This window comes from Drosophila mauritiana, chromosome X, assembly GCF_004382145.1.
Source record: "Drosophila mauritiana strain mau12 chromosome X, ASM438214v1, whole genome shotgun sequence".
In the NCBI taxonomy this organism is placed as follows: domain Eukaryota; kingdom Metazoa; phylum Arthropoda; class Insecta; order Diptera; family Drosophilidae; genus Drosophila; species Drosophila mauritiana.
The window spans coordinates 7101134-7127577 of NC_046672.1; the positions used below are offsets into that span (position 1 = coordinate 7101134).

General features: G+C 40.0%; 6 protein-coding genes across 6 annotated transcripts; 4 read left to right on the top strand and 2 right to left on the bottom strand.

Annotated features, from left to right (window-relative positions):
• Nucleotides 1-249: 249 nt before the first annotated feature.
• On the top strand, nucleotides 250-4736 carry LOC117146966. The gene is made up of 3 exons (XM_033313634.1): nucleotides 250-685; nucleotides 1552-1869; nucleotides 2171-4736. The coding sequence occupies exons 1-3, from the start codon at nucleotides 602-604 to the stop codon at nucleotides 3641-3643; spliced, it is 1875 nt and encodes a 624-aa protein (XP_033169525.1). The 5' UTR covers nucleotides 250-601; the 3' UTR covers nucleotides 3644-4736.
• Nucleotides 4737-5052: 316 nt separating this feature from the next.
• LOC117146967 (malonate--CoA ligase ACSF3, mitochondrial) lies at nucleotides 5053-7698 on the top strand. Its single transcript, XM_033313635.1, has 3 exons — nucleotides 5053-5288; nucleotides 5355-5544; nucleotides 5597-7698. Exons 1-3 carry the CDS (start codon nucleotides 5211-5213, stop codon nucleotides 7153-7155), a joined length of 1827 nt encoding a protein of 608 aa, XP_033169526.1. The 5' UTR covers nucleotides 5053-5210; the 3' UTR covers nucleotides 7156-7698.
• On the bottom strand, nucleotides 7294-8171 carry LOC117147103 (antigen 5 like allergen Cul n 1). The gene is made up of 3 exons (XM_033313869.1): nucleotides 8061-8171; nucleotides 7578-8008; nucleotides 7294-7519 (listed from the first exon to the last, which is right to left on the bottom strand). Exons 1-3 carry the CDS (start codon nucleotides 8169-8171, stop codon nucleotides 7294-7296), a joined length of 768 nt encoding a protein of 255 aa, XP_033169760.1.
• Nucleotides 8172-13196: 5025 nt separating this feature from the next.
• LOC117146971 (sarcoplasmic calcium-binding protein) lies at nucleotides 13197-18469 on the top strand. Its single transcript, XM_033313640.1, has 4 exons — nucleotides 13197-13697; nucleotides 16055-16267; nucleotides 16960-17268; nucleotides 17335-18469. The coding sequence occupies exons 1-4, from the start codon at nucleotides 13557-13559 to the stop codon at nucleotides 17566-17568; spliced, it is 897 nt and encodes a 298-aa protein (XP_033169531.1). The 5' UTR covers nucleotides 13197-13556; the 3' UTR covers nucleotides 17569-18469.
• On the top strand, nucleotides 17746-18315 carry LOC117147104. The gene has a single exon (XM_033313870.1). It carries the CDS (start codon nucleotides 17746-17748, stop codon nucleotides 18313-18315), a length of 570 nt encoding a protein of 189 aa, XP_033169761.1.
• A 3924-nt stretch (nucleotides 18470-22393) lies between the features above and the next one.
• On the bottom strand, nucleotides 22394-23115 carry LOC117146981. Its single transcript, XM_033313648.1, has one exon. It carries the CDS (start codon nucleotides 22969-22971, stop codon nucleotides 22657-22659), a length of 315 nt encoding a protein of 104 aa, XP_033169539.1. The 5' UTR covers nucleotides 22972-23115; the 3' UTR covers nucleotides 22394-22656.
• Nucleotides 23116-26444: the final 3329 nt, after the last annotated feature.

Genomic DNA, 26444 nt, shown 5'->3' on the forward strand with positions numbered 1-26444 from the left:
AAATAATATCCGATTTGTAAGCAAACAAGGTTTTCGTATTGATCGAAAAGTTGATAACACCAAAAACGCAATTATGAGTAATTAAAATTGCGCGCTAGGCAGGAAAACATACCCAGATTATAAAAATGTGATATTCATTTATAATTTTAGACCTAAGAAATATTTAAGCCGGTTTGTTTCCAAAAACCATAACTTATCGATCGCCATTAGTTATCGATGACGATTGCAGCAGCTGCATGCAACCGTGCAGCGCATAAATAAATAAAGTCGACTTGCCTCAGCTCGCTTTTTGGTGATTTTTTTTTTGTGCTGCGGCTGCGCTTTTCGAAATTCGAATCTCCGTATTCGCTGTGCGATATGATGTGATGTTTACTATGAAGTGATCAACTTAATGCGACCGCGAAGCTATCGTAAAGCACAGAAAATCGGATGAATTGAAGGAAAACTCCAGAAATCGCATAGCCCAACTCCAGCAACAACAACAACAATTCGGAATCGGAGGCGCATTGTGTGAGCTAGATCGGCGAAGGAAAGGGAAAGAGAGCAGGAGACGAAGGAGAGTGGGAAGAAGGAGAGGAGAGGTGGAGGAGTGGTGCACAGAATGGATGTTGAAATACCTGTTTTGGCTGGATATCTTAATGTGCCGACCCAAACTGGATTTTCGCTAAATCGCATCTCGAAAAAGGTATGGAAAATCGCCGTATTCCGCCCTTCTATATAAATATTTCCCCATTTATCAGTGTTAAAAAAGTTACTTTCTGTTTGTAATTGTCCTACAAGTGCGTAGTTTTCGATAAACCAAACAGGACCTATGTGTTATGTGAGTGTGTGCGTGTGTTTCTGTCTGCATACTTGTTGCATACAAATGAGGCCCACTGTGCGAGTGGGAGTGAGACAGCGATACGCGGTAGAGGGAGTGAGCGAGAGAGGGGCCGACTTCATACAGCTAAGGCCATAATATTAGCATATCATTTTTGATAATATTAATATTTCAACATCTAAGCAATCCTACGTTGCATTTTCTATAAATCTTTAAATGAATTAAGTGAAACCATATTTATAAACAATATATTAAGCAGTAACAATGTGATGTTATAATAATAATGTTATAACCTCGAATAACATGCTATGTAGTGATCTTGTATGATGTCCTAATAACTTTACCCCCAGCGTTGGAGTTTCAGATGGCACACACAGCTGGCGATTCATGCTACTTCGTGGTATTTGTGTTTATGTGCGACAGGAAATTCTTGAGCCAGCAGAAAACTGGGGAAAAAGGGTGGTGGAGGGGGTCGCAAGGAAGGGGCAGAGTGAGGGCGAATGAGTACTTCGCGGCTTAGCCCATTATGCTCATACTCTACTTTTATATTTTTAGCATTATCCAATGCAGGATACTACAAAATCTCAAGACAAATTTGAATTAGTTATGGTTATTTATACACTGCATTTACACATATATGTATAATATATAATAAACAATACATCTTCTTCAGTACGTTACTAAAATGATGTATATAACTGATGTAATTGAATCCCAATTCTTTTTCGCAGAAAGCATGCAGTCGCTACTGTTTGCTATTCAAGGCCAGTCGACATGGGATTGCCCGCCTGGAGATGTGCGAGAGCAAGGAGGACCGAAACCCCAAGATCTTCACCCTCGAGAACTGTGTGAAGATCACTCAGGAGCCGCCTCCCGAACGCCTCATCCACATCGTCAAGCGGCAGGCTACCCTCACACTGAGCACAAGTAGCGAGGAGGAGCTCAAGGACTGGATCACCGCCCTGCAAACGGTGGCCTTCTGTGACACCTCACCATCGGGGGGAATCGGGGCCATCGAGGAGGACAACGACCTCTACTGCAGCTCCTTTGTGAGTGATCATCTCTGTATAAGCGAAAACATTCTGGGGTGTTTCGTTATATTTGCGTAATCTTATAGTTGCTTAAGCGTTCTTAACAAACTAAGGTGAAAAGCACCTCTATCGTTTCGAATGGCTCTAGAGCCCAAAGATACATGATCACAAAGGACCGACCATCGAACTGGGCAGCAGTCGCCGGAATAAGCTTGAAAGCACTTGTAGCAGTTGTAGAAATAGCGAAAACTTAAATATAAAAAAAAACGGAACCTCATAAAATAATCCATAATAATCCATCCCTTTTAAACATTTGCAGGACGGCTTGTTCATTATCACGTTGATTCCATCCGAGGCCTCCATTCGCTGCTGCATTGAACCTAAGACGTATATGCTCCAAATGACGCCCACTGAACTTCAGCTGAAATCGGAGGATTTGGGCGCCACAATCGCTATGTGGCCATATCGTTTCATTAGGAAGTACGGCTATCGCGATGGCAAGTTCACCTTTGAGGCGGGCAGAAAATGCACCACCGGCGAGGGCGTTTTCACCCTGGATCACACCAATCCGCAGGAGGTATTCCGCTGCATGTCCGCCAAGATGAAGTCGATGAAGAAACTGATTAGCGGAGATAGTCTGAGCACCTTGGAGTGCGGTGAGAATCAGTTTAGTGCGGCAGCTGGCATGGAGCCCGGCTCGCGAAGCCCCCTGCCACCATCTCCGTCGAGTAATCCCCACGGTGGAGAGTTCGAGATCAACTCGACGCAAAGTTGCATATCCCTGAGGGGCTTCATTAGCTCCAACGATTCTCTTAACAACTTCTCGGCGGGTGGAGGTGGAGCAAGTGGCGGCACAGCTACGGGTGGTGGTGGTGGAGGCGTTTTAGGAAGTACCGGAGGAATCACGCTATCCGTACCCGCAAATAGCAATAGCAACAGCAGCAGTAAACACATTCCCAACAAACCGCCACGCAAAAGCCCGACAACCCATTGTGATAAATACAGGAACATTGTGAAATATGAGCCTGTGGCCATAACTACGATATCTTCGCCATCCGCCACCTCCGATGTGAACAGTTCAGTGATACTGAAACCCCTGGAAGGTGAATCGATATCCCTGCCGGAGACAGCACCCGACTTACCGCCCGACTTGCCGCTGAGAAATGAGAGCGCATCGAAAGCACCGCCTCCGGAGCGGGATTACGAGTGCATCGAAAACATCACAGAGGCGTGGCGCACAAGGGGCGTGGGCGATGTTAGGCACAGCGAACGTATGCCCATACTCTGCGATACCTCAGAATTTGTACGCCAGCGATCAGTATCGAAAGCCACCTGTGGCACCCAAAACACACCCAAGATCATAGACATCGACATCGGTGAGGGTTGCACAAGCGCCACATCCATTAGTGAATCCAATTACGATCGCTTGGACTTTCTATCGCCGAACAACAAGACATCGAGTGGCTATAAGACCATTGTGAATGTCACACCCGGTAATCGCATCCGATGCAGTCCACCGCCACCCAATGAATACGAATTGATCGCTAGTCCCGATACGGAGAGCTTCCGTAAAGCCGACGACAGTCATCGCGGCTACGGGGTGCTGCGAAAGGCTAGCAGCACTACGAACAACAATAATCTAGGAATCTCCAATAGCAATATCAGCGGCGGTAGTAGCACCATCACAACTGCCACGGCCAACAACAAAGGCAACCTCGAGGCGGCAGCCATTGATCATCGCAGCTACAATGGCCTCAACTACACAATGGTCAGCAAACCGAAGCGAGTGTAAAATATCTAAGGATTTCAGATTCGTTAGCGGGGATCCAGAGATCCTGGCATCGAACTGGGTGCAGTGGGGTTTGGGGTGGATCGGGAGGAGATAGTCCTAGTTTTTATTTGTCCCAGAACTGTTGCTGTTTTCAATTTAATTCAACAAACTTGTTGACATGTTAATTTGGATTTTCCCAGTAGTCAAACTCATGACTATTTCGTTATTGGACGCCAGATGAATAAGCTTGTGTGCTTTTCGCGATTCATTTTAAGTGTTGCGATAACATTTGCCAGTAAGAAACAAATGTATATGTATGTTAAAAAAATTTCGATATATTGAAAACAGTAACGTGCCAGTAACTTTCTACATATTTTCATTAATCGCATTTTGAGTATAAGTGAAAAAGAAGAGACTGCCGAGTGCCTTACAGTTCTACAAAAAGAAAGAAAATCCAGGCTGGAAATCGAGGGAAGGAAGTGCGTCGAATCTCCAAATCCCAGAAATTGTCCTTCCCTTCGACAAGCCAAAATGAAATACCATTCGAATCGTTCAATTTTTTTTGTAATTGTTTTTCGTTAATTATGTTAAATTCGTAATCTGTGATTGTATTGTTAATTGTAAAACTGTTACATTTTTAGCAAGCACTGCCCGCCACTTGATCGCACTCGAAAAATTCCCCCGGCTCTTACTTAAAATGTAGAGTTAAATTAAAGCAAGAGACAAAAGAAACTCAATCGAATCCTGGACGTAACGAAAACTTACACATTGTGTATGCGATTTGTGCTAAATATATGTGTTTTTGTATATTTAATGGAACTAGATTTTAAATACACTGCAATTGTACTTGTTTCCGTTTATCCGTCCGTCTTCTCAAGGTTTTGCTGCCATATATATCGGTTATTCGAATTGTTATTCCTATACGTTTTTGTATGATAGATCATATAGCTGCCATAGGAACAAACGGTGTGATGCCATTCTCAAAAAAAAATCTCCCAAAATAGTTGACTCTTTTTTTGTTCAATCTTAGACTGTAAATATAGGTTTCTTAAGTGTTGTTTTCGATTGCACCTCCTCTCTCATAACCCAAATAAAAACACCCATCGTTACCCCATGCACGTTCGAGTTCTCAAGCCAGGATTGTTGTAAACGACAGTTTCGAGTATTATGCAAAGGTCACAACAAAAAAATTTATAAAAAACAAACAAACGAACAAACGAAGGCGAACACAAATAAGAAAAATACCAAAAGAAAAATTGTGACGTTCATTTTACTTGAAATATATCATTTTTTTTTACTTACCTTACGTTTACGATTATGACTATTGTAGTTATTAATTTTTGTGTCTGCAAACTATTATTGTGTAAATAAAGACCAACAAAAAATCAAACCAATCGAATTAAACGACTTTCAATTGTGTCATTTCAAGTATGTCATGCTATGAATCTCAGAATCGTTTTGGCTTTTCAAGCGATAGCAACTGAAAATCGGAGTTAAATTTTGCTCTTCGTGCTATTACATAAAATAACTGCATTCGCGCTCACACCTCCAAGTAATCTATAAAAAAAAAAAACAAACAAAAAATAAGATGCTGCTTCTTCGCCGTTGCGACAAGTTAAAGTTGTGTGCATTGGTACGCTTTTGCTCCGCCGAATTGATACATAAGGTAATATACTTATATATATAATATTTAAGTAGTTGTAATTCCACGATTTCTATTGAATCTTTGCAGGATGGCTTCATCGAGAAGCTGCGCCGCAGTTTCGAGGAAGAGGAGCGTAGTAATCTGGTGGTGCCCTCGTTCAAGAAGGCTATGCTTTATCCGGATGAGATCGCCGTGAAAGACATCAATGGGGAGTACACTTATTTCCAATTGTACATGGCCGCCAAACGTCTGGCCATTCAGATCTCAAATATATGTGGTAAGCGAGAAACCTATTTCAAAAAGTTCGCAAATTCTTCTCTTTTTCGCAGGCAGCGCTGCGCTTTCGAATGTGACATACTTGTGCTCGAACAACGCCCTGTGGATAGCTATACAATGGAGCTGTTGGATCTCCGGACAAGTGGCAGTTCCACTGGAATCCGGCCAGGCGAAGGATCAACTGCATCAGCAGACATCGAACTGCAAGACCAAGCTACTGATAGCCACTAAGGAATTTGAGTCACTTGCCCAGGAATTGTCGCAGGGTGTGAAATCAGCTACCATCATATTGGATCACTCATTTGTCCCAACGGCGGAGAGTGTATCCTCGACATCGATGTATGCCAAACAACTGGTGGCGTGCCAGGGAGTTATCCTAACGGAAAGTACGTTTCCAAATGATTTCTATTCCAAGGCACCAGCCATGCTGATCTATACGCCCAATGCGGTCAATAGTCCCAAGCCAGTGATGTTGACCCACCGGAATATCGAAGCTCAGGTGCGATGTTTGATCGGCAGTTGGCGTTTGGGACCTACAGACTGTATGCTGCCAATACTATCCATGAATCGAATGCATGCCGCCTTGGCAGCAGTGCTCACTGTGGGCGGTAATGTGGTGCTGCAGCAAAAATTCGATGGTCACAATGCGTGGAGTGCTCTATTGGGCATAAATAGCCCATCCAAACAGCGGGTTACGCTCTTTTTGGCCATGCCAATTGTCTACAAGCGACTGATTGCCGAGTATGAGAAAATGTTTGCCAAGGATTCGAGAATGGTTGAGTACATTGTTAATCATTGCCGGCAGAAGATACGATTGATGGCCACAGCTTTTGCCTTGCTACCGGATTCGGTGTTCTACAGATGGCGCGAGATTACGGGTCGAAATATATACGAATACTATGGAATGATGGAAACAGGCTTGGTTTTGGGTCATCCATTGAATGAACCACAACGCGAAGCTCCACATAATGGTCCAACATCGGGTTCTACGGCCAAAAATACCGCCCCCGACGACCATCGACCGGGTACGCTGGGTTCGCCCTTGAAGGGGATCACGGCCCGATTGATCAGCAACAAGGGTGACGAGCTTATAACATGCAAAAACGAACTCGGCGGATCCGTGGATCATGGCTTAATACCGGTGGAGGATATCGGCGGAGATACATCCTTGGCGGAAACCATAATTGGTGAACTCCAAATTGCTGGTTTCAATTTGGTGTCCAGCACGTTGGCTAGCAACAATCAGGACATGGAACCGGGAACCACAAACAATGAGGAGCAGAACACCCAAGATGGTTTCTTTAAAACCGGTGACATTTGCGCCTATCGGAACGGAAACTTTTATTTTCTGAGTAAAAGCAGCGATATCTTCACCGTCGGCGGTTATAAGGTATACGGATCGGAGATCAAAAAGGTATTGATCTCACACCCTAATATCAACGATGTGGCTGTCTTAGGTATTCCCAATAAAATGTGGGGCCATCGACTTGGCGTCATATGCATTGTATCGCCGGATGCGGATATTGATTTGGATGCGATCAAGACATACTGCTATCGCCACCTACCGGCGCACAAATGCCCTACCGTTTTCAAGACCCTCGTTTCCAAGTAGACATAAGACCCCTGAGAACTTAGCTGAAAATTTAAGTGATTACTGACTGTTATGATAATGATAATACTAATAATAATAATAATAAGATAGTAAACAAATGTTAAGCTTATGCAATAGTGCTGCTAAATCGCTTTAAAATCATTGTATTTTAGCACACAGCGGTGGATACTTTAAGTCAATTTCCTTTGGGCACTCACTGCCTGCCTTGGCGCATTCTTCATAAACACGCTCGCCAATAACATTTGTATAAGCGTAGTTACAGGCCAGATTGTATCGCCTGATTTCACCCAGATTATATGAAACTAAGCCACAACCCACAGCATTACTTTTCTCGTTGATCAAAACGGTCAAGTGGCCAATAACACTAAAAAGGGCAAAAGGAAGATGCAACTAATAAATGGGGAAGAAAGTAAGTGACATACTCTGGTGGATTAAGGGGCGTTTTCTTTAAGTCCTCGGCGGTAATGTCCTTTTCCTCGCCTGCCCACTTTTGAACTGCCATCTCGAAGAGCATGCTTAACGTCATATTCATTTTAGTTTTCCTTATCCCAGTATGCCAAAATCCCATGGCGAATAGATTCTGTCCAGATAGCCGAAACTTTTCCGTATTGTGACACTCATCATGCCGCATAAGACATGTTTTGGCATTTAAGAGTGCCATCTTTTCCAGGTCCTTATTCCATTCCATTTTGGCCATTTTGCAGGCGGTCCTTTTAATTTTTGCCTTGCCAGTAGCCCACTTTTGTCTCACCAAGTTGTGGGCCTTGGTCAGAGCATTTTTATCCCCAAGATTGAGTTTAATCACGGTTGCATCTTTGGGACAAGAGCTACCAAAGGATCCGTTTACATTCTGCTGCTCACATAAATATTGAAATTTGTCGCTAAGTTTTCGAAAGGTCACTTACACACGCTATATGGGTGGTTCCTTTGGAACAGAGATCCTGCCTGCAAAAATTCTCAGCCAGACTATGGAGAACTAGTGATAGTACGAATATAGTGACCGTAAAGACTGACATTTTAAGATTTTCTCTGGACTTTAACAAATACAATTTGCTCTTATATGCATGCTATAGTGTTCCAATTAGTGTTATCTGCTTACAATTTGCACGACAGTACTTAAATCTAGTATATATAGATCTAGTATATAAGTTATAACCTATATTAATTTTACGCTATCGCCTACAACCCGTAAAAACTAGCAATAGTTTTTTTTTGCCAATACAATGTTTCAATGCCAAAGACCACGCCCACTATAGCGCCCACATATTACAAAAGCATGCAGAGATATGGTAGATTACTTCGTAATCTTTGTTTACAATTTTGTTTACGCACAATTTTTGTGTTAACGTGCCGGGAACAACGTAGTCGTTACCCTTTTCGCACTCTTCTTCTTGGGAGCCAGATAAAGCCCTAAGCAAATTCTAATTGGCGGCTAAAAATAGCAGACGATGGGAAAAACAAAAACCTATTTACAATTATTTCAAATGGCAGTTCACACTGCACAGGGGAAAAAATATTGAATAGTGCTTAATAATAAAAGCATAGTGATCGAATGCCTTATTAGAATTTTACCAAGTTTTTAAACAATAGCCCAAAATGGCTTCAAATTCAAAAACGCAACAAGTGATGCTACAAAAGTAATTGAAGTGATCTTGTTTTTGTTTTTTTCAGTGTGGTGGATCTCCACTTGCCACTTAAGGAGCTTTCAATCGCCCGACATCAGGGTTAAATGTTATATGCCGGTGTGGATTACCAAAAAAAAAACTCACATGCCTCTTATGTTTGTTTAGATTTTTAGCATGTTTTTGTTTTTCTGGGCCACGTTGTTGATTTTTGTTTTCCTTTCTTAGAATGCTGTTGTGTTTGAAGGCCAATTACACAAGCCCTAAAAGTGTGTTTATTGGCCATAAATAAAAGATTAATTTGGTTTATTTATCATTACCGATAAAGGCGAATGCAAGCGACATAAATCTATCAATTTTACTTTTCTAAATACCATACTACCGAACTTACAAATAAATTATATTGCAATGAAAATTACGATTGTATTTAGTTTAGTTAATGAAATCTGCCTTTTTATTCGAAACAAAAATGTTATTATTAAGCAAATATTGCATAAGCAATGCAACATGGACATTCAAATATTGTTTACCAAATATATTATTACTCAAACCCATCACCTTAAGTGACTCTCAAACTGTAATCGGAAATCAATAGCCTTGTTTACCCGCCAAATTTGTAGGCCCCTCTATTTACCGAACATTTTCGAAAAGCAATTTCGAATTTTCAAATCTGTTTTGTGTTTGCCTACTTCATTTTCATTTCGTATTTGTTTTCTGGCCTAATCTTTACCGTAAAGTTGGACTGGCTTTTATCTCTAGCCTTTTGGGTTTTGTAACCCGCGATGGTCAGAAAGTCATGTGTTGTTATTTTTTGTTTTGGGCGTTGCTGTTGTTTTTGGGGTTTTATCAGCCATTATAAGCAGGTCGCTGCTGATAAGGCGACCGTCAGATGTAATTTAATTAATTACACGACAAAAAATACATTTAAACTAACTGAACGATTACAAATCACACATTTTCAAATTAAAAATATGTAATTAATGCATTTGTTAAAAAGCAATTCTCCATTGCAATAATCAAGCAGTAATAATTAAAGATATTAAAGCATAATTTGCTTTTAAAGGAATGAATTTGAAAAATCGAAGACCTACGACAACAACGTGGAAAAGGATGCGTTGCAAGTGGCACGTAGTCGCTGCTTTTTTCTTGTCTTTTTTTTCTTTTTGTTTTCTGGTGGTGCAGGCAACTGGAAAACTCACACGCACACACACCAAGGCACGACGCAATTAAATTTTATGACATTTTATGTAAAGTCGCAGCACGACTTCTCTGCCGGCGTCGGCGTCGTTCCTCTGTCGCCGGTGTGTCGACGTGCCAAAATCCGCATACTGAAAGAAAAATAGTGAACCCGAAACATAAACAACCCTTTTGCTTAACCCTCCAAATACCCGTGTGAAACACTCTATGCACTGACCGAAAAAAAAAACAAAAATAAATTACAATTTCCACTATGTAAATTAACTCAAAATGTTTATTAGACCATGCATTTGATAATATTATTTCCTTTAAACATTCCACAAAAACTATGTTTAACTGTTTTCATTTTAGAGGGTTAAACTAGCATCCAATGCGAAGAATAATTTCTGCCTTAATTCTTTTTTTAAACTTTTATTTTGAGCCGGCGTTGGGGCGCAACACGTACGCCAAAAAACAGAAAGGCAGGGAAAACAACAACTCTCGCGCATCACACACACACGCACATCAATATAAATGGCGTTGCGGAAATCTGAAATGGCATCAAAACTGTGGAACTGCGGACCTTGAAAAGCGCGACAAGAAATACTAGAAACGCAGAAGCAGAAAACACAACATCACAAATTCGTGGAGCATGGAGCACAAGGCTTCCACTTCGAGACGAGACGAAACGATCTCGTCCAATATTCTCGGGTACCTCGAACCGCACACGTGTGTGCGTGTTCGCTCGACAACGATCCACCCATTTCGATTGGATCCCCGGCACACGCCCAAAAAACACATGAAACAGAAGCAAAATCTTGGGAGCGGACTTACAATTACAATACAGTGGGCACTAGCTAAGATGACAGTCAAATTGTAATATAAAGTTATAAATATTTTCAATTATGTTTTAAGAACTCTTGATTATAGATGTATGTATGTAATATTAAATTAAAGTATTAAATTTAAAGATTTGAAGTCTATTATTTAAGTAAAATAGTTTTTGTAAAGGTAAGCGTGCGGACTTCTACTGTTTTCTTTTGCACCTCTTTCGCGCGCGCGTTTAAATTACGCATTTTAATTTTCGGCAATTGAGTTTTGGAGCTATGTTTTATGTATGTATTATGGTAGATGTCATGTGGATCGTGGGTGTAATGTTAAAAGCTATTTGTGACGTCATTAGTCGTGTGTCTCCAATTTTCGTTCTTTATTTGCTTATTTGTTTATTTGTTTGCAGGTGCAGCAGCAAATAGATCATAATTTATGTATTTGTAGCGGGCGCATGCTAAACTGCACACACTCTATATACATACATATATACTACATGGTTGAGACCCTGTTTTGGTGGTCATATGTTTGCAGTTGTTTTGTGTTGCTTTTGTTGTCCCTGGACCTGGTGTTACGTGACGGTCGGAAAGTCAGCAGACAGCCGATGCGCCGGTTGTTCTCGTTCCAAGCACACGTCCACCCCGAAACAAGTGACGTTTATGCATTATTGTGGATATTATTATGAATAGTTATTTTCGAGATATCAAATACGCATCTATGTCACAATAATAAAATAATAGAAATAATATTTCGACTTCAAATACATTAAATGCAGAAGCAGAACGTTCTAGCACATATGTATATGTATAGATATGTTCCATTATCTTTATAAGCGGATTATGTTCAATTTACCTTGAGTTCACCGCCGCATAATCCGCTTTGGAAACTTCCCGGCCGCTCACATGTTTTGGTTTTCCGTCTGTATTTTCAAGTTTTTGCCTCCACAGAGTGCAGTGCACTCCGCTTGCCGCATTCGAAACGGTAAAGTGGGGGGCCTTCGGTGTTTTTTTATTTTGTTCGTAAAATGTTGCACTTCTTGGTGGGACCAGTGCTTGCAAAACTATGGGGATTTTTGAAAGCATTGATCTTGATGGGCAGTAAAAACTATTAAAACGAACCAAGATTAAAGGGAATTAGTGGAGCTGATAATTCCTTTTAATTTTTGCCGGCCACTGATATATCCAGTCCGAATCACTACCCTCTTATTAATTTTTCGGTGGTTTCTTTTTTGTTTTCGTTTCGATGCAATGTTTTTTGGGTCCAAGTCCACTGGCGCTTATTTGATCAAGAGACTATTATACAATCTTACACGTATGTACAGCTGTATGTATGTCTGTGTGTCCACAGTGAAGGTACTAGAAATAGTGCTGCGTTGCGAAGAATGATCAGCATAGTATTATGCTTTTGGACACTTTGGGTAATAAAAAATAGTTTAAGATAATTTTAATGGTGGCAAAATGCCCAGTGCTTGGTAACTGAAAACGATCTTTCAATGTTATTAGTTGTAAAGTGTTGTAATGATCCTATAACATTTACCGCACACGTGTGGGTGTAAACATGCGTTTTGCTGTGGAGCAATGAAGTAGAACAGCAACGGAAAAACAGAAACTATTAGTGCGTAGGTATTTGTGCTACTTCATGTGTATGTGTGTGTGTAGAGGGCACTTTTGGGGGAAGTGCGCCGCGAGGGGGGAAGGGTGTCTTGGGGCATATTGTATTGGACCGACAGTTTGTCACACGCAGCGACCTAAATACGCACACTTTATGATATTTTCATTTTGAGTTTTGGCGTTTGTTTTTGGATTCCTTCGTTTACGTTATCAATGGAAAACTGTAATCCATGTATGTATATATGTGTGTGTAATCCCATGTTTATATAATGCATTTTCTTTTGGGCATTTATTTGAAAATGAATAAAGTTCTCCAGTTAAGCGAGGTTTGACAATCACTGGGTTTTGTGTTTGTTTGTTTTTGCTTCTTCTTGTGCTCCTGCTTCCTCTCCATTTTCTTCTTCAACCGGCTTACATGGTCTTGCCTGTGTGTTTGTACTTAAATACAGCCAAGGGCGCAAAATTATGAACTAGACTAGAAACTTAAATACGAATTGCTCCGCATCTGGTTTTAATATTTGGGAACGCTCATATTTAAAGTATTCTTGAAACACATATTTATGCAGTTCAAAATATGACTTCGTGAAAATTTTAAAATGTAACTACTATGATGTTGGCTTCAATAGTGTGTATTGTCTGTTTGTGGTAACCATTCCAAGTAGCAGCTGTTCTCCCTGCTCCCTTCCTATGCTGTCCTCTCCCTCGCACAAAAACACACACACACTCGCACTCCCGCTCACACACACTTAGAAAGACCGCTCTGCTTTTACAGGCGTCGACGTCGACTTCTTTTCTTTGCGCAGCGATGGTTTTCAAAACGAATTCGAACGCTTAAGCGAACGGTTGTGTTTACTCCCAAGCAAAGATATCCAAAAAAAAACTGAAACCCCAGAGAAATCAAAATACAAATTAGCGGACTCAAAAACAAAGTGTAACAAGACAAAGCAGAAAAATAAAGCAAACATTTTTTTGTGGTGCATCTTCGAAAAAACCGGTTGTTAAATGCGCGTTGCAATCGAAATAATAACAAGAGTTCAACAACAAAATCCCTAATAAAAGCAACGTTGCACATTTTCTCGAGTGCAGTTCAAACTGTAAGGAAAACGTAGCGAAAATTGAGGAAAAATTAAAGAAAACCGAGGTTAAAACTTGAGCGAAAAACAAAATGGCATTCTCCATCGTGAGCCGTGGTATTTTGCGCACTTCAAGAGAAATTCTGGAACGCAACATGGCCGCAACTGTCGGCGTTCTGCAGCAGACCGCCTCCCCGCCCCCAAACACGCCCATTTCGCACAGCGACTGTCACGTAAGTGTAGCTTTTCTTTCAGTGCATTGTAGTTAAGGTGACTAATTGAATTGAAAGAAACAGGCAGTTAGAAAAACGTAGGATCATCATGCTAAACCAAACTTAAAAGCAACAGTTATAAAATAAAGAGTTTAAAACCAGTTCCACAAAAGATGTTCCACCAAAAAGCAGCTTCCGCAAGATATAAACTCAAAACAAAGCAGAGAAATAGAATCGCAATTCGAAAAACAGTAAGTGGTGGAAGGAGAACTGTAAATGGGGAGGAAGAGTGGAGAAACGGAGAATGAAAATTGGGAGCGGGAATGTTCACGAAACGAGGCCAGTGCTAAGTAAACTGTAGCAATGCATTCGAAACTGTAAGAACTCAAACTCAATTCTTGATTAAAAATAATAGATATGCCCAACTGTAATTTTAGCAATACGAAAGAGATTAGGATTATTAATTCTCTAATTTTCATTACCTTTTCATTCCCGCATTATTTTTTCGTTGTTAGCAGCAGCATTATATATTGCTGATTTTTAATTTCAATTGATGATTAACTATAAAATACGTTTAGGTAATGGCGAATTTCTTGCAAATCAATCATTAAAGGGCGCCGCACTTCAATCAATCAATAAGACATTGAAAACCCGGCGCCGAAAGAGGCATATCCCTCAATGAAACAAATAAAACAAGATACAGTAAGATAAACAAATGGAAATTACACACAAAAAAAATGTTGTTATTGAATCAATACATTAACAAAATAGTTCAGTTAATATATAAACACGTTTCATTTTACACCTATGTTGTTATCTTTGAAAATACCGGCCAACAGTATTTGCATAAATGTTTCGGTTTCGAAACGAAATTTATGATATTATGTTGACACAACATACATTAATGTAACCAGCTAATCCAATATTAAAACTTATTGGTATTTTCCACTGTGTATTCAGGTGAAAGCTTGTTTTCCTTTCTCACCAACAACAACCCCCTCATTTTGAAAGTCGGAAAACTGCGCAAATTCTGTAGCAGGAAAATCTTGCGCAAAAGCATTGGAAATTATAACAACAAAACTCCCTCTCCCCAATTTACTTTTTCTCTAACCGGAAAAAGAAGTTTTAGAATCACAGGAAATGATTAAAGTGATTTCATTCGCGATTTTTCTACTTCTTGTTTGCTGCTAAATTAACATTGACCTGTTGCTCGACTTTGATTTTTATTTGCCGTCTTGTTACTCTCTGCGTCTTCCACATAAATCATTGGCATTGTTTTTTGTTTTATTTTCTTATGGTCGAAACGTGTTTCTCTTTATTTTCGAGACGCACAGACATTCAAATGAAAGGAGGCCCGTTTTTTGCATTCATTAATTCGTATATTGGAGAAACTTGTTTACGAAAAAAATCGAAAAACAGAAACAATCCAAAGTTCGTTTAACCAAACGAAGCAACTGGAACCGAAAAAGGTCCCAAAACAGTCCAATACAATAAGTGTGCGGGCTTTATGATAATGTTATATGGTATGATGCATGATATCATCGTCGTCGGTGGCTGGCAACATCTGTACTTGGATTCTTTCTTATCGAGAGCCATTGAAATTCAAAGCGTTTACAAGAGAATTCGGTTTCTTGTAATTAAAAAAGTAGCGAACTTTTTTATCTTTTCCTAATGACATTGACAGAAGCACAGATGATGGAAAAAACCTTTCTCCGAACTGCTTTTTGGCATCAATATTTATCTTTTTTAATTTTCAAAGTTGCAATGTTGGCAAAAGGGCATTGAATGTATTATATTTTGAATTCTTATATATATTGGAAACTCTTTTCCAACTGGTTTTCAATTTCTTCTTTTAAATTCATTATATGATCGCCACGTGTTTTTTTACCATTACCAAGCGCCTCTCAAACTGTAAACCGAGTTTTTTGAGATACATTTTGACAGTCACTCTTTGGCACTTTTAAGGCGAACCGAAGATGGAAAACTCGTAAAAAACCAGATAACGACGAATCGGGTTTAGAATTGTTTTGTGAGTAAACAGAACTGACCTTAACAATGGGAAAAATAACAAGCACAACAAAAACAACACAGGAAAACAGCAGTGCGCTGAGTTGTAATTAAAAACATAATGATGCTTACACACCGAAGGGCATCTAGCAACCATATCAACAACAAAAAGAGCATTCAGCATGGGGCTGTGAGAACCGAAATAAACAGAAACAATACAAAACAATAGCATAATGATTGGGTAATATTATTAATGACACGTTGGCATCTCTTTTTTTAAAGCACAAGCAAAATGACTTTCATGATAGGAAACTTATCCAATACATTTTACATTCAAATTTTTCTAATTTCTCATTTCCTTCTGATTTCAGCGCCTGGCATCTGGTGGCAATATCTGTGGACATGGAGCACATTCACTGCTTTGGCATCAAATGCCAACTGCCGTGGTCCAGGCTGTCCGTCAATATTCAAAGAAGGCCGGAGCGGCCAAATTGCGACGGGAGGTGGAAAGTGATAGCGATTCCGACTCGGATGATGAGTTCGAGCGTCGTCGCCAGAAAATGGATTCCAAGCGCAGCGAACGGGTGAGTGAACTGCTTGAGAAATGCATAATCCATTAAATAGACCCATAAAACACACGGTCCACGTGGCTGAGAAATTTCAATTGTGTGTGAGAAACGTGTTTCGAAATTTGGTTACCGTGCTCAATGTCGTTTTTTGAACCTGCTCAGCGGCATTTAAAAAATAGCCCAACATTGTAACCTGGTTAACAGTGGCCATTTAACAGTAGTAACTGGTTTGTGTGCAGACTGTTTTAAGATCAAAGCTTTGGTTTTGGTTATGAATACCAAATTTCAGCTTTCTCAAACAAAAAAAAAAAGCGAAGCGAATTTAAGCTTAAAGCAGGTGCTTGATAAGAATGTATCCTGACTCTAAAAGTCATCAAGCAGTTCTTTAAAGTCCTTGCAAATCCTGTTGGTAAAAGCTTATAAAAGCTCACAAGCAGTCCCTGCCGGTCTATGAGAAAAGCTACAAAATTTATTAAAAGCATTTTTATAAGGACAGCCAAATCCTTCAAAGCTTTCAAGCTTTACTTTTCAAGTCCTTATTAGGTAGTTTGAAAAGAGCAAAGGTCTCGGTTGAAGAATTGGAATGAGCTTTATAGTTTAAGAAGCTTTCAGCACGCCCTGTGTATGTTTTAAATCAAATATCATTAATATTTCTAATTAAAACGTAAGGCAAACCAATTAATATGTATGTTTTTCCTCATTTTTAGGGCGACTCAGCCTTCTGGCGCCGCAAAATGCGTACTCTGCACCGCATTTTGGACGTTAACCACGACGGCGTCGTGTCCTTCGACGACTTTAGTTTGCTGGCCAAACGCTTCAGCGATCTGGGCCATTTGACCCCAGAGGTCGCTGCCGAGTTCAACGATGTGATCAAGCACACTTGGGAAGAGCAGTTCGGGGAGATAACCCCATACAATCTGGTGACTGCCGAGCAGTTCCTCACCGATCTGCACCATCGTCTCAACGACAAGAAGATGGCCAAACGCATCGGTCGCTTCCTGCCCTACTTGTTTAAGGTTCGTGTCATTGTTAAGTTGCTATTATCCGATAATCAGAAAAATAATTTTCGGATTTTTTCTTAGGCTGTGGACTTCGATCACACTGGCCATTTGGATCTCGAACAATACAAGCTCTTCTTCCGCTGTCTGGGACTGACCGAAGACGATGCTGCCGTTTCATTCGCTGTGATAGACAAGAACGGCGATGGCCAATTGTCGCTCAAGGAGTTTGTGCATTTGGGCCGTCAGTTCTTTTTAACCGAGGACGACTCGAAGATATCGAAAATGTTCTGGGGACCTCTGGTCGCTGATCATTGACGGGTTGCAGTCACTGCTGTAGATTACAATACAACCAAATCAACAATAACCCAGCAAAAAAATCCTTACTACAATCAAGATTATCAGAACCATCAACACAACAACGACCGATGCCATAACATCGGCAACAATAACACCAATGAGCCAATGCTATATTATACATTAAACACGACAACGATGTTGGCCAGTAACAATTACAATAAGATAGCGGCCACTTCGTTGCCAACTCGCGTGCAGGCGGCAGGCGGCAGTTGGCTAAATCTACAGCATGTGGCGCCGCATAAATCGGGACCGATAATAAACATTAGCAACACCACCATCGTTATAAGGAACATGAGCATTTACGACTATTTTCGGCAACACTTGGCCAGTTCGAAGCGCCAGCGCTCGACCTTTGAGCCCCATCCTTCGCCCAGTACGTATCCCGCCTCCAAGTTGCGCAAGCACAACTTTAGTAATTACCAAAAGGAACGGGAAAGGGAAGACCGGCGGAAAGATAATAATAATAATCATCGAACCAAGGGCAAACCATCATTAGATGACTACGATATAAGATTCTTTGTCTACCTTAACTCGCTAATATTATTCACAATGTCGTGCAGTCGTCAATCGGCCGCCGAGGGCGATGACCTCAAGCATTTCATTTGCGACCGGATCCGGAAATTCGATCGCCTACGGCGAAAGGCAAGAAAGCGCCGCAAGCGGAGGCCCAAAAAGCTGGTCGAGGATCAAATGCACCATTTATAAACTCTGAAAAGTGGAGCTACATACTATTCACGGTCACCCTATTTACCATATAATCGATTATTTTTTTGTCTAGTTAAGAGTTACGTTTAACTGATATATTACACAATACAGCAAGCATGATATAACGGAATAAAACTGATTTTTAAATATACCATACAATTATATTTTAAATTATTGGGTGATCATGCGACAAAAATGTTTCTCCTAAATCTTTGCGACTCTATCCATTTACAGATTTTAGTTTATTATCTTTAAACTATTTCACTAATTACATATCGTGATTTGCTTATAATTATGCTGCTGCAGGTTTATATTTAATTCATTCGATCGGAGGAAGCCCATTTTACGCAAATTGCATGCAAATGGAGGAAGGCAAGCCAGCAGACGCTACTTCCTTCTCATTTTATTTTTAAATGAATTTTTTTTTTAAATGTTCCCTCCCTTGGCATCTGCGGCCACATATCATTATGTAAGCGCCAGCGAAAAGGATTTGCGATATCAACTGAAAAGTGTTTAGCTGGATGTTGTGAGGCTACAAAAAATGTTACCTAAAATAGAAGACGGGTTGCGCAAAGTTTTCAATACTCTACTCTACATTTTAATAAGACTATACGCTTTAATGAAATGCTAGGAACTATTTTATATCTCCATCATATGAGTGGTGAGTAATATTTGGTTATAACATATAGTATCAAAATCTAAGACATACCCTTTATTTTGATACAAAATAGAACTTGGCAAGGCATACACCCAAACTCTATAGATAGGGCATGAAAAAGAATTACGTTGTGGAAAAGGGCAAGAAAAACTTGTCGCGCGTAAATCTCTGCGATGGCAACCTCCCACAGCCGTCTAGGCTGGCTGACCAGAGCTCATTATGCGCATTTGTGCTGGGCGGGATAGAATGGGGGTTCCAGAGGGCTTCCCCCGACATAAGGATGGTACGCCCGTTTCTTTCCTTTACTTCTAGTCCTTCGCACTAATTTTTTTCCAGCTGCCCCGCAGCCTCCTCTTCCCCCCACCCCGCTCGTTTTTTATTCATTTGTAGCTAATAATTTTAATGCTATTCAAAATTATGTTTAAAAAAAAGAATATATATATTTATATTTAAGAAGGGAGGGCTGAGTGGGCGATGGAAGCCATGTGAAAGCATTTTTCGGGACCTCTCACACACACGAGCTGGCGCTTATAAATTGCATTTGTATCTAAAAGGACATTAATTTTGGTTGCACGTTAGAAAAATCAGCCTTTCTTTTTAATTTCTGAACACAATAAAACACTTACAGTGGTTTTCAAATCTAAAGAAGTATTATTAATTTCTGGAAGATTTGCCTTTGCAATGATCTTTTCCTTTCTTAAGGAATGCAATCACATAGAACCCAAAACGAAATTATCTTCCAGTGCATTTGTGAGCAAGCAGTGTTCTGCTTTCTGTCCCTTTTGCGCATTTCTTACTTGCTTCAATATTTTATAATTTAATTTTTTTCCTTGCTTTTTTTTTTGGCTGTGCCACGCACATGACGACCATCGCTAATCCTTTTGCCTCATATATACTCTAGGAAAAAATCACACACACTTGCACTGCTACATCTTTCATTATGTAAATGCACGCTTTACACATTTTTTTTCAGATGCACTGTCCTCTCTGGCAGACCAACCCACCACCCCCAACCCCCCATTTTTTAACCATATTTTTTATTTCCCCAACTTGGGATTTGGCCGAGTGTGTGTTTGTGGTTCTATATGAATAAAATATATATCACATACTCACATGTAACTGGTTAAGTACATATGTAACCCGCCTTCGTCGACTCTTCTACTAATTTACATCTTTTACTCTCCTTCGCTTGATTTTTTTCGTGGTCCACCCTCTTCCGTCCTCTATTTGCCATTTCAACGTGTTTTATCGCGTTTTAAGAGCAGTTTTTAAAAATTAAAAGCACGTCCTAAGTCCACATTTGGTCAACAGCTGCTGTCCAAGATGGAAAAGCTACCATTGCTTTTCCTCCCTATTTCTCCTTTTTTGTTATTTAATTTTAGTTACAGTCTACTGAAGCTTGATCCAATCTCTATATTTTGTGAAATTATTTGCTTTCAATATAGAAAACTTAAGTGAAAACTTTCGCAATCCATCACATTTTTTCATGGACTATACTTAGCTCATGTCCTTCTAAATAGGCACTGCAGGTATTGCTGTTTTTAACTCTTTGCCGCAGAATGCCTTTGCGGCTGGCATAAATTTCGCAGCTAATCATAGAAAAAAGAGACTCAACTGGCGGGGGGTTAAAGGACATATACTTATCCAACGGAGGCCATAAAAGTGCGCTAATGTTAACCCGTTGGCTCCTGTTTGAATTACAACACCGCCCACATTCCAAAAACACATGCGATGCGGCTAAGGCAGCGTTATGCTGTTGGCATGATAATTTAATTACAGCTCTGGGATTGGGTTTTGCGGCAAAGGCGGCATCAATCTGGAGCTTAGACAAGACAATCTTCCACATGAGTATATGGCATCTTGGTCTTAACACCGTTTGGCCAACCTTACGAGTCAGATAAAAAAGGAACAAGCACACGGTGTACAACCGGAACCGAGAAAATCACTGCCGGGGTGGGCATATGGGCATAATAATGGAAGACGAATGAATGCCCTAGTTGAATATATAAGCAAACTCGCTTAAATAAATTTCGTAGTCACATAAGAAGGTTGATAGATAATCGCATACAAGGGCACTGCTTATATTCAAAATTTGAGAATCGCATAGGAAGGCGCTGAAAACATAATGAGGATATTTCTTAGATACTTATATATAAAAATACTAATGGTATTAAATACTCTCGAATTCTTTTTGATATAAATGCATACACTAACTGATGTAGCCCTATCTTCTATGGGTGCCTTCCTGCGATGTCAGGGTATAATTATATATTAAATTAAGCCATTTGCATGCGCGTATTTTTGGGCGTCGACCCCCCTTTTTGCGCCACCCCTTTTGTGGCCGGGCTGTGTTGTAGATTATTAAAAATTATGTCTCACAGTAGGACATGCAATGCTGGCAACCCTTTCCCCACATAGCCACATAGGCCACATTAACGTGCCTGAGATAAGGAGCAGGCAGCAGTTGCAAAAATTGTTTCACTCTTCTTCTTTTTTTTATTTTTTTGGTGGGAGGTTTCATACCCCCTCACATTTATTACTGTTGCTGTTGTTGGGCCAACGCAAATCCACGCAAAAATTATATTTTGACGTTTGTCAGCGGTTGGCGGCGGGGAAAAAGAGGTGGGAAATACGAGCCAGAGAAGCCTACATGGCAAAAAGATAAAGAAGCAAAACGAGAAAGTGCAGAAGTATATAGGGTTTAGGGAGGTCGCAGGCACAGTGCCGAGGTAACCCTAACCCTAAAACGTATGAAATGCACTTTGGGGGACTGGGGTCGAAAGCTTTTTCCAGTGCCCTACAGTCGGGATTATTATTTTCTTATATTTAACATTAAAATATTAATTAAGATTTAAACGATGTTCTATTAGTTTTGTATATGTATACACAATCACAACAAAAACTTAAATAATATTGCCTAATCTTTTTCTTTAAAAACCCAAAACTTTAAGATATTAATTATTGAATTATATATATATAACATTTTTTTTGAATAGAAAACGTACAGCCCAGTTCTTCGCGAGAAAACTTGTACATGTCAGTGGCAACTCTGGCCGCATTCGTACCTTGGGGAGGTCGCCTCTTCCGAGATTTGTTTAACTAAATTTATATTCTAAATGCCGTCTGTCCTGTGGTTCTGCTGGGCTTTTTTGCTGCTTTGTTTTGTGACACTCTTTTTGTGACATAAGCCACGCTGCTTAGTTTTAAAAACTTATTTTAATGTTGGAATTTAATTTTTTTTGCACTTTTCGCCATTGTTATTGTTCCAGTTTGCAAGCGTTGGCCTTCTGCGATTTGGGCCTGGCCAGATGTCCCAACTCCACTCTTAATACATTTAAATTGCTCGCTATGTGGAATGGTGTTCAAATCGTTGGTTAACGTTAAATGTAGTATCTTGAGAGTCAAGAATAGATAGTTACACATTGTTAGCATTGCTTGCACCCTTTATTCCTTGCACTTTTTTAAAATCAATTTTGAGAAACATTTGGTAAATAATTTGTGTATACAAATTTGGAGAGGACGCCAGACTAAAAGTACATGTAATCGATTTTACGGTGATTATAATGGATATAACCAAACACCGAACGGAATTCGAACTTTTTTAGTTGTGATTCTGAGAGTAGACGGGGGAATAACACGTAGTCTCCGATCCGTCAGTTGCGCATTACATCTATACGTCCAGACTAGACCCGCTTCTTCAGAAGACGAATGACTTGATTCCACAGCTTGAAATCTTTCAGCTTGAATTGAAGGTCGTGCAGAATCTCACCCACATTTTGAGCCTTGTTGTGGGGCGGCATTGGGAGCATGGCATCATCGGGAGCAATTTGGGGTCCGCGATAGGATTCGACGACAGCTCGACGGACTCGTAGGGTTGCCGATGACATTTGCGGCACGGGGAAAATTGGCTCGACTAGGGGACCTGCCACCCTACCCACATATTGCTGCACGTAGTTTATCTTGACCTGGTTCTGGTATTGATTCATTTTTAACGCCATGACTTCAGTCCCCACTGGATTGAATTGGATTGTATTGGATTTTCTTAGATACTGTTGTTTGCGAATTTGTAAAGAAAACAAATTTTTAAATAAAGAATTGTATTCATAAATTTTTGATTGCTTATCGTTCAGCGGGTCAGAGAAAACTAAACTATATCCAAATGTTCGAGCCGTAGGACTGTGACAATCAACTTACGTTTCTGGCTATGGTATCTATGTTTATTTCCAGTATTGAGTGAATCACATTCATATTTATAATCCAACCAAAATGTATTATTACCACGGTCGTGAAGCTATTTTATCAACACAATATAAGGTCGCCTCTTTTTGTCCCGTTTTATTTTGATTTCATTACGCTATAGTTTGTTAGATTTTTATAGTTGTGACCTAAACAAATAGGACAAAAATTGCGTACACTGTCCACCCAAAAGAACTATGGGTTTTGCAGAATTGTTGGCTTGGTTGCGTGGGTTACCATAGCATATGGGTTCATACATTTTTAGGGCAGTATGACATTTGTGCGCTGTTGTTCTGTGGATGTGTACGGAAACTTAATAATCGTTAACGGATTTTGTGGTTTTGTGGCATTGCCCAAAGCGATTTGAGTGCTTAATATTTCAGATGCGATCTTGAGGTTCTATCTTAAAAATATGCTTTGAATATGTAAGATAAAAATAAATAGATATGTTCGCTGTTTTTAAGTTTCGTGTTCATAATTTCTAAAATCCACTTAATATGTGCATGTTGAAAATAGCCATTAAATTGTATTTTCCAGAATTTATCAAATCGGACTGTGGAGCTTAGGGCCAAAAATCTCCCGGCCATACATAGGTAAGCTTTGGGTTTTTGTTTTTACTTCCGTTCTGTTGGCGGTGCGTGTGTTTTTGATTTTTGCAGGTGGCACACGGCGCAAAACGGAAGCGAAACGGCAACGACACCTTTGAGTGAAATAAATGATAATGGCCTCAATGATTATGCATCGGCACGTTTCTCATCGCGACAACACACACACAGCTACACCACTCTCACACACAGAAACAGGGGGAAAGGATTGAGGACTCGGGATTCGGGCGGTCGCTGGTTTACCGTTTACCCGTTAGCTGTTTTTAGCTTTGTGGCTTTTCCTGTTGCTGTTGCTATATTGGCGCACTGAGAAAAACGTTTTTTTTTTTTTATATATATATCACACATTTATAGTTTCGAAAAATCTTGTATACCTGCTTACAAGCTTTAATGCTTCAGATGTGTCCATAAAATATGCTCTATATTGTCATATACATGTTTGTACATTTTTTTCGGTGTCTTTTTACCGTCATTCCCGCGATTTGCCAAACAAATTACAAATTGGGTTTAACTACTATTTTTTCGCTTGTTTTTGTTTGTGTATTTGCGAGTGTGTTGTTCTTTTTTTTCCGCTGCCATCGCAATTTTCCTGGTCCAGTTTGGCTGCTGTTGTTGTAGCTACCTTTCTGCGGTTTTCCCCTTTATTTTTTATTGTTGTTTGATTTTCGCGGTCGCGCGTTTGGCTTTTCATTTCATTTAACACGCCCGCCAATGTTTTTGCGGCGTTGGCTGTGTCAACAAATCGCGACCGCCCCCTTTTTGGTCACTGCCCCTCCCACATCTCACATTTAACCCATGTTAGAAATGCATTAGAGTCTGTTTGGCAGGTGGGTTAATATTTTTGGGTCTCGTTTTGGAGCCATAAAATATCAGCGTTCCATTTAAAAAAAAAGGTTTACCAAAAAAAAAAGGCGGGAAAAATAAGCACTTGCTTGTTGATTTTATTCGAGACTTTGACTGGTAAACAAAAATGGTAGCAAGTCAACCATGAAATGGGGTTAATTAAAAATATTCTTAAAGGACAGCAAGCTATCACTTTAAAGTATCTTGAAAACCCCCGGGATACAAGAAAATCTACGAAATAGCATTGAAAAGTGCTCACCAATCCGTTGTCTATCTCAAGTTTTAGTCAATGGATTTAAAATAAGATCTCAGCCATATGAATATATAAATATTATAGTAATTTGTGCATTTAATTAAAATTATGATAAAGGCATGCAAAATATTTCACAAGCTGGCAGACTTGTGTGTGACCAAGTGCTGTGTAGCATACGTACTTGCATATTAGAGGGTACACATATAGGGCAAAAAAAAAAAAAATAAAGAAAAAGGAAACGAGGAAAATAAATGAGTGGGGTAATGGAGAGAAAGAAGAAGCTGGGGGAAGAAATTAAAATAAAAATTGCTCATAGCAAAAATCTTGCGCTGTAATTACATCATTTATGCAGGACGAATATGTCGTTTTGTTCCTCGCCTGCAGGACAAAAATACAAAAAAAAAAACCAAACCCACCACACAGATGTGTGTCCTGCGCGACTGCATGTGTGTTGGTGGCTGCCGGCAAATGCCTTTCAAATAAATACGAAACGGTCAGCGGAATAATAATCAGCAGTCGCGTCTCAGTGTCTCAGATATATATGTGGATATATATAAATACATATATAGATATGTATATATCTGACAAGGAGACACGTACTGCCAACCAAAGGAGGATAGTGTAAAATGGCGGGAAATGGGAGGAAATCATAGCAGAGAACCAGAAGAGAGAGATCAGCGTTTCGGTGGACATAACCAGGAAACGGATATGAGCCTTTTTAAAAGCTCTAGGGATGATCACAGGCTACAGAAAAGATTGAAACTTTTAGAATATAAATACGTAAAATGTGATCATTCTTCAAAAGTAAGGGAAAGCGAAATCTAAAGATGGTTACATCAGCAACTCCTTGATTTGTATGTTTGCATTGCTTTGGGAGGACTGCTTGCACTCAAGTTCTTGACTGCTTGCGAGCAGATGCAAACGCTGGCCGATGGGGGGCGCTACACTCATTATTAACTGCTGCTGTCACGCCCCCACCGCCTCTTCGGTCGGCACACATTTAATATGAGAAAATGGTTTCAATTTTTTATGCGCTCACTTTTCTATGCTTTGCTAAACACACAAAAAACGCATAATGCTCGAGAGTGTCCTGTAAAAAAAGGGGTTTTGGTTGGGACATAAGGGACGAAGCGGAAGGGGTCTATTCGTGCTGATGTCGCTGCGATACTTCCGCCAAAGTGGCGCAAACAGTTGCAAAAAAAATATAATATTATATATCAGCGTTGCGATTGCTGTCCGGTTGTCCGCTGCTCCTTCTCATTTTTTTATAATTCTTTTTACACATTTTTTTAGCCCATGCTAAATGTACAACCGAAATAATGTACGAGTATTGTGAAAAAAATCGTATATATTTTGGATAGATGCATGTGTGCATATGAATGTAAAAGAGCACTAATTTTGTAAGGACACGCTCTCCCTTGGACAACGGACAACTCACGTAGCAAGCAGGAGAAAGCACTGTAGAAAATGAGCACGAACAATTAATTACCGAAATACATCTTTGGCACATTATAACCCAGCTAAAAATGGTTGG

Bases quoted from the DNA above. Each gene is read 5' to 3' on its own strand.
- LOC117146966 (XM_033313634.1), top strand. From the start codon at position 602: ATGGATGTTGAAATACCTGTTTTGGCTGGATATCTTAATGTGCCGACC. The intron at 686-1,551 runs GTATGGAAAATC...TCTTTTTCGCAG, and splicing joins TAAATCGCATCTCGAAAAAG to AAAGCATGCAGTCGCTACTG. The intron at 1,870-2,170 runs GTGAGTGATCAT...AAACATTTGCAG, and splicing joins ACCTCTACTGCAGCTCCTTT to GACGGCTTGTTCATTATCAC.
- LOC117146967 (XM_033313635.1), top strand. From the start codon at position 5,211: ATGCTGCTTCTTCGCCGTTGCGACAAGTTAAAGTTGTGTGCATTGGTA. The intron at 5,289-5,354 runs GTAATATACTTA...GAATCTTTGCAG, and splicing joins CCGCCGAATTGATACATAAG to GATGGCTTCATCGAGAAGCT. The intron at 5,545-5,596 runs GTAAGCGAGAAA...TCTTTTTCGCAG, and splicing joins TCAGATCTCAAATATATGTG to GCAGCGCTGCGCTTTCGAAT.
- LOC117147103 (XM_033313869.1), bottom strand. From the start codon at position 8,171: ATGTCAGTCTTTACGGTCACTATATTCGTACTATCACTAGTTCTCCAT. The intron at 8,009-8,060 runs GTAAGTGACCTT...TTATGTGAGCAG, and splicing joins GAACCACCCATATAGCGTGT to CAGAATGTAAACGGATCCTT. The intron at 7,520-7,577 runs GTATGTCACTTA...TGCCCTTTTTAG, and splicing joins ACGCCCCTTAATCCACCAGA to TGTTATTGGCCACTTGACCG.
- LOC117146971 (XM_033313640.1), top strand. From the start codon at position 13,557: ATGGCATTCTCCATCGTGAGCCGTGGTATTTTGCGCACTTCAAGAGAA. The intron at 16,268-16,959 runs GTGAGTGAACTG...CCTCATTTTTAG, and splicing joins ATTCCAAGCGCAGCGAACGG to GGCGACTCAGCCTTCTGGCG. The intron at 17,269-17,334 runs GTTCGTGTCATT...ATTTTTTCTTAG, and splicing joins TCCTGCCCTACTTGTTTAAG to GCTGTGGACTTCGATCACAC.
- LOC117147104 (XM_033313870.1), top strand. From the start codon at position 17,746: ATGTTGGCCAGTAACAATTACAATAAGATAGCGGCCACTTCGTTGCCA.
- LOC117146981 (XM_033313648.1), bottom strand. From the start codon at position 22,971: ATGGCGTTAAAAATGAATCAATACCAGAACCAGGTCAAGATAAACTAC.